General features: G+C 53.4%; 1 protein-coding gene across 1 annotated transcript in view; it reads right to left on the reverse strand.

Annotated features, from left to right (window-relative positions):
- Positions 1-1,774: 1,774 nt before the first annotated feature.
- PTGES (prostaglandin E synthase) overlaps positions 1,775-13,323 on the reverse strand; it is a 14,532-nt gene continuing 2,983 nt past the window's right edge. Inside the window, exons 2-3 of the mRNA XM_008049104.2 lie at positions 12,173-12,255; positions 1,775-2,483 (exon numbers count right to left, since the gene is read on the reverse strand). Coding sequence (XP_008047295.1) covers positions 2,234-2,483; positions 12,173-12,255 — 333 coding nt within the window. The 3' untranslated portion in view covers positions 1,775-2,233. The remainder of the gene's footprint in view (positions 2,484-12,172; positions 12,256-13,323) is intronic.

The raw sequence follows: 13,323 nt of genomic DNA on the forward strand, positions 1-13,323 counted from the left end.
AGGGCCGACCGCGCTGGCGGGGCCCGGGGTCCGCGTGGCAGGTCCCCTCCGCGGGGTCGCCGGGCCTCGGGGTGCCGCGCGGGGCGCTCAGGGAAAGCGAGGCCGTGCAGCCCAGGGGCTCAGACCTGGGGCTTTTGCAGCCTGGCGGCCCCGGGTCTGAGAGCCGACCCTGCACCTCGAGGTGCTCACCCCCTAGAGCCTCAGCGCCCTCATCTGTATAAATGGAGCTGAGAGTAGCAAGCCCAGGAGAGGGGAGGGTTGCAGGGAGAAGTGACAGGCCAGGGCAGGATTTGCGCCTCCCTGGGCCCCCTAGCCAGATGCCGGAGTACTGGTCCCACCAGGAGGCTCTTGCTTGCCGTGTGGCTGCTTGTTCAGTCAGGGTGCATTTGGGCGTTTGCCAGGGACTGTGTCCGGCTGATCCGGCCCCAGACAAGCGCTGGCAAAAATGCCCAGCTGGGCCGGTCAGGAGGTTCATGTCTGTCATCCCGACACTTTGGGAGGCCAAGGCAGGAGGATCGCTTGAGCCCGGGAGTTGGAGACCAGCCTGGGCAGCATAGCAAGACCTTGTCTCTATAACTCTAATTAATTTGTAAAATAAGAGAATAATAATCGCAAGAACAAAAAATGCCCAGCCAGCGGCAGCGACGAACACTGGAATGAGCAACCCAAGAGGCTTTGAGGCGGTGTAAAATCACACGTCTTAGGACAAGCGTCTAGGAGATCTCACACACACACACACACACACACACACACACACACACACACACACACGGATTCCCCATAGGGGTGGACATTTGCGGTTTTCAAAACTCGGAGGTACTGAAGGAACAGAACATTCCTTTTAGTGGTTGGTTACTTAGAGCCCACTGTCCTCAATGGACAGCCTTTTGGAGTGACTCAAGTCTTGGAGGAGAAGGCTGGCCTTCCGTCAACCCCTCCCACCCCACCCCAGCCAGAGAGAAGGTTCCAGCAGAGCCATCAGGAGCCAGGAACACAACCTGCCCTCATCCCACGAAACTCTCACCATAAAGTGAACTGGAGACTGGAGACGGTGGCTCATGCCTGTCACCCCAGCACTTTGGGAGGCCAAGGTGGGAGGGTTGCTTGAGCCCAGGAGTTCAAGACTAGCTTGGGCAACATAGCGAGACCTCATCTCTACAAAAACCAAAAAATTAACCAGGCATGGTGGCACGCGCCTGTGGTCCCAGCTGCTTGGGAGGCCAAGGCAGGAGGATCATCTGAGCCCAGGAGGTTGATGCTACAGTGAGGTGTGATGGTGCCACTGCATCCCAGCCTGGGCAACAGAGTGAGATCCTCACCAAAAACAAACAAACAAAAAAAACGGAAACCATAGACCAGATCCTGAGCCCTGCCTCTAAAAGGAACCAGCAGTGGCTCTCAGGCCTGGCCCTGTCAAAGGACTCTCCTGGGAGCCTTTTTATTTTTTTTATTTATTTTGTATTTTTTTTGAGCCGGAGTCTCACTCTGTCGCCCAGGCTGGAGGGCAGTGGCACACTCACGGCCACCGCAGCCACAACCTGCTGGGTTCAGGCAATCCCTCTGCCTCAGCCTTCCAAGTAGCTGGAACCATAGGCGAGAGCCACCATACCCAGCTAATTTTTGGATTTATTGTAGAGATGAGATCTCGACAAGTTGCCCAGACTGGTCTCGAACCTGTGGGCTCAGGCAATTCTCTCACCTCGGCCTCCCAAAGTGCTGGATTATAGGTGTAAGCCACTGTGCCTGGTCAAGGAGTCTAAGTCTGCAATTTTTTTTTTTTTTTGAGTCGGAGTCTCACTCTGTCGCCCAGACTGGAGTGCAGTTAAGTCTGCAATCTTAGCGCCAGATTCAGACAACGTCCCTTTAAGGAATCCTGAATGGAGTCTTCCTTCTCTCTTTTCACTCAGGGAGGGAGAGGGAGTGAAGTTTTCATGCTGTTATTTGAGCTAAAGTATTTTTGATCACTCTTGACAACTGTCTCTAAATGGTTTCAATCGGCCACTTCACGAAGGAATCTAAGGGGCTAAGAGACATGTGCCTCCACTCCATCCATACACACATACACACACATGTGTACACAGAGGCCCATTGAGCCCAGGATCCATGCGCTCAGCGGGCCACCAGGAAGCCAGGACCCAGGACTTGTCGCAATCAGTAGCCACCCAAGTTCCCAGATCCGGCCATGGCAGCTCTTGGCCCAAGGTCTGGCCACCAGGCAGGCGTCAGCTGCTGGTCACAGGTGACGGACTGCTTCCCAGAGGATCTGCAGGGCCATGGAGATGCAGGGGAGCTGGGCCACGGTGTAGGTCACGGAGCGGATGGGCGCCCGCAGCTTTCCCAGGTAGGCCACAGTGTGCACCACGCGGCCCAGGAGGAACACCAGGAAGTGCACCCAGGCGACCAGAGGGTTGGGACCCAGAAGAGAGTAGAGAAGACCCAGGAAGAGGAAGGGGTAGATGGTCTCCATGTCGTTCCGGTGGGCTCTGGGGAGACAAGAGGGCTGCAATCAGCTAGGCATGAGCTTTGGGCCCTTCTGAGCATGTCATGGAAATGGGGAGGGCCCTGACCCACTGGGGATCATTCCAGCAGGGCAGACACGCAAATCCATGCATGGCGAGGTTGACCAGATGGTTGAATTAGCTGGGCCAACCATATGGTCAAATTGGCTGGGTTGACCAGATAGCCAAGTTGGTTGGGTGGACCAGAAATGGGCTGGGAGTTGCAAAGGGTTGCTGCTGGTCTAGGGTTTTCTTATCACAGCTCTAAGGCTTGCCAGGACTTGGCCCCCACCACACTCTCCACCATCTTCCCCTCTGGCCCTTGGGCATCAGAAGGAAAAAGTGTGGGCCAGGAGCAGTGGCTCACGCCTATAATCCCAGCACTTGAGGTGAAAGGATTGCCTGAGCCCATGGGTTCAAGATCAACATGGGCAACTTGGCAAGACCTCATCTCTGCAATACATCAAAACATTAGCCAGTCATGGTGGCATGTGCTTGTAGTTCCAATTACTTGGAAGCCTGAGGCGAAGGATCATCTGAACCCAGCAAGTCGGGGGCTGGGGTGGCCGTGAGCGTGCTACTGCCCTCCAGCCTGGGCGACAGAGTAAGACTCCCACTCAAAAAGAAAAAAGAAGAAAGCAAAAGTGGGGCTCCAAGGGCCTGAGCACATTGCAAAGTCACTGAGCAGAGGAGTTAGGATTATAACCTAGTTCTCACTCAAGTGTGTGCTCTCCATGCCCCAGGGCAGGGCTTCTCTGAGTCAGGGCCTCCTCTTTGGAATGCAGGTTCCTGGGGCCCTCCTGAGTAGAAGGGGCTGGAGCCCAAGAGCATGCTTTTGACGTCAACACCTGGCTCTGCGTATCCCTGATTACAACCACCACTTGTCTGGGGTTCTTGACGTCATCCATTCTTTCCCGCCCCTTTTTTTGTTTGAAGTGAACCAGTGTAGGGGCTGGGCATGGTGGCTCACACCTGTAACCCCAGCACTTTCGGAGACTGAGGCGGGAGCCCAGGAGTTCGAGACCAGTCTGGGCAACCTAGTGAGACCTCGTCTCCACAAAAAAATTTTTAAAACTAGCAGGGTGTGGTGGCGCACACCTGTAGTTCCAGCTACTCTGGAGATTGAGGTTGAAGGATCACCTAAGCCAGCCAGTTGAGGCTGCGGTGGCCGTGATCATGCCACTGCACTCCAGCCTGGGTGACAGAGTGAGACTCCATCTCAAAGATAAATAAATAAAAAGTAATCGTGTGTGTGTGTGTGTGTGTGTGTGTGTGTGTGTGTGTGTGTGTGTGAGGGGGCCCTGTGTATAACCCTGCTATAAGCAATCGACCATGGAAGAAAATCTACCTGCTCCTGCTAAGTGCTGATTCACATTTTCCATGACTCCTACTAATGGCTATGTTGGAAGCTCAAATAAACGGGAACCTAGTACCCAGGCCATGACCCTGCCCCCTCCCAGGGAGAGGCCACATGTGTGAGGTGTGGGGAATCTGGCTGGAATGCATTTCTTTTTTTTTTTTTTTTTGAGTTGGAGTCTCACTCCACTGCCCAGGCTGGAGTGCAGTGGCACGCTCCCAGCCACCACAGCCTCCACCTGCCGGGCTCCGGTAGATCCTTCCATCTCAGTCTTCCAGGTAGCCGGAACTACAGGCACATGCTACCACACCCAGCTGATTTTTGATTTATGGTAGAGATGTCTTGCCAAGTTGCCCGGGCTGGTCTCGAACCCGTGGGCTCAGGCAGTCCCCTCGCCTCGGCCTCCCTAAGTACTGGGATGACAGGCTGAGCCACCGAGCCTGGCCTAGAACGCATTTCACCAACAACGCTGCATCCGCGGATCCTCCTCTTTCCTCCCACGGGCAAGATGAGTCTTAGGCAAGGGCCACGATGTGCTGACCTGATCAGAAGTGGGCAGGGCAGAGGGGAGGTCTGCAGCGCTCAGCAACCCAACATTGTAAGGGATCTCTGCAGGGGGACCGGGCGGGGGTAGTCAGGGAAGGAGACATTCGTGCTGAGGCCTGAATGATGGGAAACTGGCTAGGCAGGGGAAAAACATCCCAGGGAGAGGAACTGGCATGTGCAAAAGTACTGAGGTAGGAATAAGCGTAGCGTCTTCAAGATACAAAGTGACCCAGGTGGCTAGAGTGTGGTGCCCAGGAGGAGCCGAGGCAGAATAAGAGGAGAAACAGGGCCTAGTGATGCAAGACTGGACTTCAATCTGCATGCACAAAAACCCCTGTAAGTTAGGCCGGGCTCGGTGGCTCAGCCTGTCATCCCAGCACTTTGGGAGGCCGAGACAAGTGGATTGCCTGAGCACACGGGTTCGAGACCAGCCCGGGCAACTTGGCGAGACCTCATCTCTACAATAAATCAAAAAATTAGCCGGGCGTGGTAGCACGTGCCTGTAGTTCCAGCTACTAAGAAGGCTAAGGCGGAAGGATTGCCCGAGGCCAGCAGGTCGATGCTGCAATGGCCGGGAGCAGCCACTGCACTCCAGTCTGGGCAACAGAGTGAGACTCCAACTCAAAAAAAATAAAAAATAAAAAAATAAAATAAAATAAAGAACTGGGCTCATTCCAATTCTCCAATCAAATAATTCCCTTCCCTGACTTGGGAGTCGAGAAAAAGGCAAGTGTTCCTCAAACATTGCTTTGGAAATAGAACTGTCTGGACCAGCATCTCCCTACGTACTGATTAGAGGGACACCCTTGGAAAACCTATTTGATTGATTGAATTGGGGTCTCACTACAGACACGTGTAGCTGGGACTACAGACACGTGCCACCACGCCTGGCTAATTCTTTCATTTCCTTTTTTTTTTTTTAGATTTGGGGTCTTGCAATGTTGCCCGAGCTGGTCTTGGACACTTGAGCTCAAGTGATCCTCCCACCTCGGAAAACCTCTTTTAGATTAAGTCAGCATGTCCCAAAACTTGGCTTGCCTACCACAGGTGACTCACAAGATAATGCCACCGGGATAAGTATTCTTTTGTTTTCCCCCCGAGTCGGAGTCTCACTCTTCACCCAACTTGGAGTGCAGTGGCACGTTCACAGCCGCCGCAGCCTTGACCTGCTGGGCTGAGGTGATCCTTCTTACCTCAGTCTTCCAATTAGCTGGAACCACAGGCTCGTGCTACCACGCCTGGGTAATTTTTTGGTTTATTGTAGAGACGAGGTCTTGCCATGTTGCTCAGGCTGGTCTCGAACCCCTGAGTCAGGCAATCCTCTCACCTCCACCTCCCAAAGTGTAAGGATTACAGACATGAGCTACCGCACCCGGCCGATGAGTCTTCTCACAATGTTTATGGGAAAGAAAATAACTGGAATAAGAAACCCACGCAGATGTGTTTACATTTGAAGAGTGAGTCAACTTCTAGGGAGCTGTTCAGAGCATCTGGTACCCAAACAAGGCCAAGCACCCAAGGGTGGGTGAAGGACGGAAGCAGGGGTGGGGGGAGAAGGAGAAGGGGAGAAGCTCGTGGCGAGGGAGGCCCTGCTCTGCTGGGCAGAGCTGAGGACTGGGGAGAGCCTGGCCTTGCAGAAAACCCTGCGCCCCGCCTCCTTGTTCCAGCCATTGGGCAGCGACTCAGAGGTCGCCAGCGTGGGAGGAGAGGCAGTCGGGAGCTGGGCCCTCCCCCATCTGGTCCGTCTCAAACCACAGCAAGGCCCCCAGGAAGCCACTGCCAGGGACAGGGAACAACGAAGTGAAGGAATGATGCCTGGACAAAATGTGTCATTTCCAACAGGAGCTATGTTTGTTTTTGTTTTTTTTTGAGTTGGTGTCTCACCCTGTCACCCAGGCTGGAGGACAGTGGCATGCTCACAGTCCCTGCAGCCTTGACCTGCTGGGCTCAGGTGATCCTTCTGCCTCAGCCTTCCAAGTAGCCGGAATTACAGGCATGTGCTACCACGCCCGGCTGATTTTTTGATTTATTGTAGAGATGAGGTCTCGCTGCCCAGGCGGGTCTCGAACCCGCGGGCTCAGGCAATCCACTCACCTCAGCCTCCCAAAGGTGCGGGATTACAGGCTGAGCCACTGAGCCCGGCGAGTCACATTTTTTTTTTTGAGTTGGAGTCTCAGTCTGTTGCCCAGACTGGAGTGCAGTGGCCGCTTCCGGCCACCACAGCCTCGACCTGCTGGGCTCTGGCGATCCTTCCACCTCAGCCTTCCAAGTAGCCAGAATTACAGGCATGCGCTACCACACTCGGCTAATTTTTGGATTTATTGTAGAGATGCGGTCTCGCCAAGTTGCCCAGGCGGGTCTCGAACTCGTGACCTCAGGCAATCCACTCACCTCAGCCTCCCAAAGGGCGGGATTACAGGCTGAGCCACCGAGCCCGGCTAGGCGAGCCACATTTTAAAGGTAAACTCTATCAAAGCACATTCCTGCTAGGCTGGACGTGCTGGGCTTCCTGCCACATCAGGCCTCCTCCTCTCCCATGCCAGCTGCGTTGTCCTGCAGCAGGTGACAGCAGTGGGGACAGCTATGCCCAGGCATCTAGGCTGGCGACAGCAGCTGCACTCAGTAGAACTCCCCCCTCTCCCTCCAACCTGCTTCTCTCCACATGGGCAGTGATCCCCTTGGATTCAGGGCAGACACCCCACCATGGCTGCTTAGCTATGAAGGCAGGAACGCAAGAGAGTCAAGTCTCCATGCCCAGGGAGGGCTCTTGGGAGCAGAACTGAGTGCCAGATGCCTTCTGAGAGCGCCCCGTGAGTTGGTAACTGGCGAGTACTTAGAACATCCTGATCTTGGCCGGGCACGGTGGCTCACACCTATAATCCCAGCACTTTGGGAACCTGTGGGGGGAGGATTGCTTGAGCCCAGGAGTTTGAAATCAGCCTGGGTGACATAGCGAGGACTCGTCTCTACAAAAAAATTCAAAAAATATCTGGATGTGACTTCTCATGCCTGTAATCCCAGCACTTTGGGAGGCCGAGACAGGAGGATTGCTCAAGCCCCAGAGTTCAAGACCTGGGCAACATAGTGAGACCCCATCTGTCTGTCTGTCTATCTATCTATTTATTTATTTTTTGAGTCGGAGTCCCACTCCATCACCAGACTGGAGTGCAGGGGCATGCTCATGGACACCGCAGCCTCGACCTACTGGGCTCAGGTGATCCTTCCGCCTCAACCTTCCAAGTAGCTGGAACCATAGGCATGCACCATCATGCCTAGCTAATTTTTTGGTTTATTGTAAAGATGAGGTCTCACCAGGTTGCCCAGGTTGGTTTTGAACCCGCAGGCTCAGGCAGTCCTCTCACTTTGGCCTCCCAAAGTGCTGGAATTATAGGTATGAGGCACTGTGCCAGGCCTATCTATCTATCTATCTATCTATCTGTCTGTCTAAATTATCCAGGTGTGGTAGCGTGTACCTGTAGACCCAGCTATTTGGGAGGCTGTGGTGGGAGGATCACCTGAGCCCAGGCAGTGAGCCATGATGGTGTCATCATACTCCAGCCTGGACAACAGAGTGAAACCCTGACTCAAAAAGTAAAAACACTCCCGGCTTCATCATTGTCACTACCATCACCAGCCCCGCTCTGGACACCATTGCTGAAGCTAATTTCGCCGTATTGGTTTTGACAGACTCCTGGCCGCCCTTGGATGCCCAGGCCAGCCGCCCTTGGATGCCCAGGCCAAATTAACAAAGACCACTTCGTGGTGCGGTGGAAAGAGAGTCCCAGGTCAGGAACCTCCAGGTCTGCTGGGCACTAATGAGCTCTGTGGCCCCAGGCAGGACTCTCTCCCTCTCTGGGCCTCGGTTCCCTGTACAAAATGAACGTGTTGGATGCTGTCTAAGGAACTTCCAGGACTGACATTTTGGGACCCGATTTCCTGACAAACCAGTTCACTCAGATGAAATCTACATGCCCCAAATAGAAATATTCCCAAGCATGGGTCAGATGCTGGCCTCCCTTCCTGGGAACCCCACCGACAGCCCCTCTGTGGTTCCACACACACAGAGTCAGATCCTGGTCAAAACACACATTGCCAGGGCATTTGGGAGGCATCGTGAAAGGTGGCCGAGTTTCATCCTTCTGACCCCGTCCCTGGCTTCTCCCAGCGCCAGGCTGAGGTTCTGGCTGCAGCATGTGCTAACCTGCAAGGCAAATTTATGCTCCAAGAGCCAAGACCGAGGTGCTTTCCTGCTTGACAGATGGTGCCTCTGCTTACACTGTAAGCCTGGGTCTAATGTTTAACTGACTTCTTCCAAGGGGTAGCCTGCTCAGGTTATAGCCAGTTCCCCGCGGACAGCAGGATGTAAACTTCTTAGTTCTGCTCCCTTAAGTTTCCATGAGGCTCTGTGAAGTCAGTTGGTGGGGGAGAGGTCTGGGGGACCTAGGCACCCCCTGCCCAGGTCTGGCATGAGCCCAGTATATAGTAGGCTCTCAATAAATCCTCACCAAATGTATATAAAGCAATATTAGAAAAGAGAGCCTAGGCTGGGTGCCGTAGCTCAAGCCTGCCATACCAGCACTCTGGGAGGCTGAGGCCAGAGGATTGGCTGAGCCCAAGGGTTCAAGACCAACCACGGCAACTTGGTGAGATGTCGTCTCTACAGTAAATCCAAAATTAAGCCTGTAGTTCCAGCTACTTGGAAGAGTGAGGCGGAAGGATTGCCTGAGCCCACCAGGTGGAGGCTGCGGTGGCTGGGACGTGCCGCTGCACTCCAGTCTGGGCAGAGTGAGACTCCAACTCAAAAAAAAGAAAGACAAGAGGGCTCAGGGCTGGGCACGTGACTCACGCCTGTAATCCCAGCACTTTGTGAGGCCAAGGCGAGAGGATTGCCTGAGCTCACAGGTTCGAGACCAGCTTGGGCAACTTGGCAAGACCTCATCTCTACAATAAATGAAGAAAAGCTAGCTGGGCATGGTCGCGTGCGCCTGTATTTCCAGCGACTTGGAAGGCTGAGGCAGAAGGATCGCCTGAACCCAGCAGGTTGAGGCTGCGGTGGCCGGGAGTGTGCTACTGCACTCCAGCCTGGGCAACAGAGTGAGACCCTGACTCAAAAAAAAAAAAAGAAAGGAAAAGAAAAAGTTGTGTTGGGTGGGTGGAAACGTCTCAATGCCACATGGTCTGTTGTCTCTCCCTGGTGAGTTACACCCGGTAACAATAAACCAAGTGTCCACAGACCACAGGGACCCTCCTGTGCCACACAAAAGCCTTACTACCAAGAACCCCCCGCAGCCTGGGAGAGCAAAAGGCATCCTCTTGGCAGCCGCTGGGAGTGGGCCCAGGCCCTGCCACGGGTCCTGGCGGCCTGCTGGCTCGATGGCTTATTATACCCTTCACCATCCAGAAGAGCCGACACAACCAGGGCAGGGACCACCGATGGGGGGCTGTGTGTAGCAAAGAAGGCTTTTGTTCACAAAAGGACAGCTAGCCATTAGCACAGTGTCTTGGATGTAGTGAGTGCTCCTTAAAGGATGGATGGGTGGATGGAAGGAAAGAAGAAAGGAAGGAAGGAGGAAAGAAGGGTGAGTGGAAAAATGGGTGGATGGATGGATGGGAGATTGGATGAATGGATGGGTGGATCGGTGGAAAGAAGGAAGGAAGGAGGGGTGAATGGAAAAGTGGGTGGGTAGGTGGATGGTGGGTGGGTGGATGGACCTCTTGTGAAAATTTTGAAAGGATGGTATAGCAAGGAATTTCACTTCCCGCATTACACATTGCTGTAATTTTTTTTTAAAACCACACGTGTCTATATTACTGTCAGTGGTCAAGAAAAACATATGAAAAAAAAACTCCACAGACTTTCTTTCAATAAAAGGATTTCTATTACTCGAATGACAGCGTTCCACCCATTTCCTCCTATGACGCACAGGAATTTGTTGAGAAGCGTGTCTCCTGTCTCACCCGTCTGGCTCCTCGTCCTCCTCCCTCCTCTCAAGCTCCGCGGACCCCCCTCATCCCCGCGAAGTGTCACCCCCTCCCTCTCCAGACTGCTGGCGACAAACAGCAGAGCAGGAACTGCCCCCCAAATCCAATATGGACGCTGGTTTTGTGCAATTGACATTTAGTCTCTGATGGAATTTTACGCAGCTGTTTTTTGTTTTTGTTTTTGTGTTGGAGTCTCACTCCATCACCCAGACTGGAGTGCAGTGGCCGCTCCTGGCCACCGCAGCCTTGACCTGCTGGGCTCCAACGATCCTTCCACCTCAGCCTTCCACGTAGCCGGAACTACAGGCATGCGCTACCACGTCCAGCTAATTTTTTTTATTTATTGTGGAGATGAGGTCTCTCCAAGTTGCCCAGGTGGGTCTCGAACCCGTGGGCTCAGGCAATTCACTCACCTCACAGCCGTTTTTTAAGAGTTATTTTTTTGAGTAATAATTACTTGTGAAATATTGCTAATGAAAAAAATCAGGACTCCAAGTTAGATGTATCCAATTTTATGACATATTTAGACACAGAAGACCGAGGAGAGAGAAGGGGAACGTGAACAAGGATGGGAATTGTGAGTGGCTTCCCTTTTTGTCTGTTGTTTTGAGTCTTACCCAGGGTGTCTTGCAGTTCTGATTCTTAGAGTGAGGAAAATGGATTTTAAGGGACTGGGGGATGATCACACATGATAAGACGTTCAACTTCACTCAGAATACAAGAAATGCAAAGTGAAACCCACATGTGACATAAATGTCCACCTGTCACATTGGCAAGGACGTACCCAAGGTAGGACGAAGCACTGAGCTGACAGGGCATGGAGAAACGGCTGGCATGCCAGCTGCGGCAACAGACTTGTGCACACTTAGAACAATTCTTTTTTTTTTTTTTTTTTGAGTAGGAGTCTCACTACGTCGCCCAGGCTGGAGTGCAGTGGCACACTCATAGCCACCACCGCCTTGACCTTCTGGGCTCAGGCGATCCTTCCGCCTCAGCCTTCCAAGTAGCTGGAAATACAGGCGCGCGACACCACACCTGGCTAATTTATCTATCTATCTATCTATTTATTTATTTTTGAGTCAGAGTCTGCCTCTGTTGCCCAGGCTGGAGTGAGTGGCATGCTCACAGCCACCACAGGCTTGATCTACTGGGCTCAGGTGATCCTTCCGTCTCAGCCTTCCAAATAGCTGGAACTACATACAGGTACACGCTACCACTCAGCTTATTTTTTGATTTATTGTAGAGACGAGATCTCACCAAGTTGCCCAGGCTGGTCTCTAACCCCTGGGCTCAGGCAATCCTCTCGCCTTGGTCTCCCAAAGTGCTGGGATGACAGGCCTGAGCTGCGACGCCTGGCCTTCTTTTTTTTTTTTTTTTCAGCCAAGGTCTCACTCTGTTGCCCAGGCTGGAGTACCATGGTACAATCATGGCTCACGGCAGCCTCGACCTCCTGGACTCAGGTGATCATTCACCATCAGCCTCCCTCCCAAATAGCTGGGACTTCAGGCACACACTACCACGCCCGGCTAATTTTTAAATTCTTTGTAGAGACGAGGTCTCACTATGTTCCTAGGCTGATCTCAAACTCCTGGGCTCAAGCGATCCTCCCACCTCGGCCTCCCAAAGTGCTGGGATTAAGCCAATGAATAAAACAGTCTGAGGGGATCAGGGAAGCAGAAACCCCTGTGGTGTCCTCCAAGCCCCCAGTATGCAGAGGAGGGTCTGAAAGGACCACAGTGACTTGGTGTGCAGCCCCGTGGAACCAGACCAGCGGCCGGACAGTACTTGCCTGAGGCAACGCTCCACATCTGGGTCACTCCGACAATACTGGAGGCCTCCGTGTCGCAGGGCGTCCTCAGGGTTGGCAAAAGCCTGAAACACATCAGCTGAGAATTACTGCCCGTGAGCCGGACGGCACCTACACCTGGGCCGGTGTTTTGTCTGTGAGCAGAGTTCTCAGCATCAGGGCAACAGTGCGGATGTCACATACACATCCATTCACCCGGCCTCCACAAGCTCCTACCCTCTGCCAGGTGCAGCAGGAGGCAGGGGAGAGAGTGCCTTGAAAAAGGCCCCCAGAGCCTGTTCCTGTGAGGCTTGCACCCTGTGAGGCTTGCAGTCTGATGGGGCAACTGCCTGTGAACCAGGGAAGACCAGGTGGTCTTTCCAGTTCAGAAAGAGAAGACAAGGACGGTGTTGAGAACGTCCATGGGGGCTTGAGCAGGCCTGGGTCAGAGAAGGTTTCTCAGAGGCGGCAGTGACAGTAAAGCTGTGGCTTGAAGTATGCATTGACATTAACCAGATGGAGAGAGGGTGGGAGCAGCCACGCTTGAGGCAAAGGAGCAGCATGTGCAAAGGCCCTGGGGCCTGAGGACACTGGGCACGTTTGAAGAACGGGAAACCAGCACGGCTGGAGCATAGAGTGCAAGGGATGGGGGCCCATCATGAAGTTACAGCCCTGGAGGCACTTAAGATTTGGACTTTGGGGGCTGGGTGCAGTGGCTCACGTCTGTAATCCAAGCACTCTGGGAGGCCAAGGCAAGAGGACTGCTTGACCCCAGGAGTTCAAGACCAACCTGGGCAACATAGCAAGACCTCATCTCTACAAAAAATAAAAAAATTAGCCGGGCATGGTGATGTGTGCCAGCCACTTAGGAGGCCGAGACTGGAGGTTCGCTTGAGCCCAGGAATTAGAGGCTGCAGTGAGCTGTGATCGTGCCACTGTACTCCAACCTGGGTGAACAAATGAGACCCCAACCAAAATTAGTAATACATCGGTTAATTTAAAAAATTAAATTAAGCCAGGCTGGGTGGCTCAGCCTGTAATCCCGCGCCTTTGGGAGGCTGAGGTGAGTGGATTGCCTGAGCCCGCAGGTTCGAGACTCGCCTGGGCAGTGAGACCTCATCTCTACAATAAATCAAAAAATCAGCCGGGCGTGG

The sequence above is a fragment of the Carlito syrichta genome, unplaced genomic scaffold, assembly GCF_000164805.1.
Source record: "Carlito syrichta isolate Samal-C Ts95f unplaced genomic scaffold, Tarsius_syrichta-2.0.1 Scaffold130533, whole genome shotgun sequence".
NCBI classification, from domain to species: domain Eukaryota; kingdom Metazoa; phylum Chordata; class Mammalia; order Primates; family Tarsiidae; genus Carlito; species Carlito syrichta.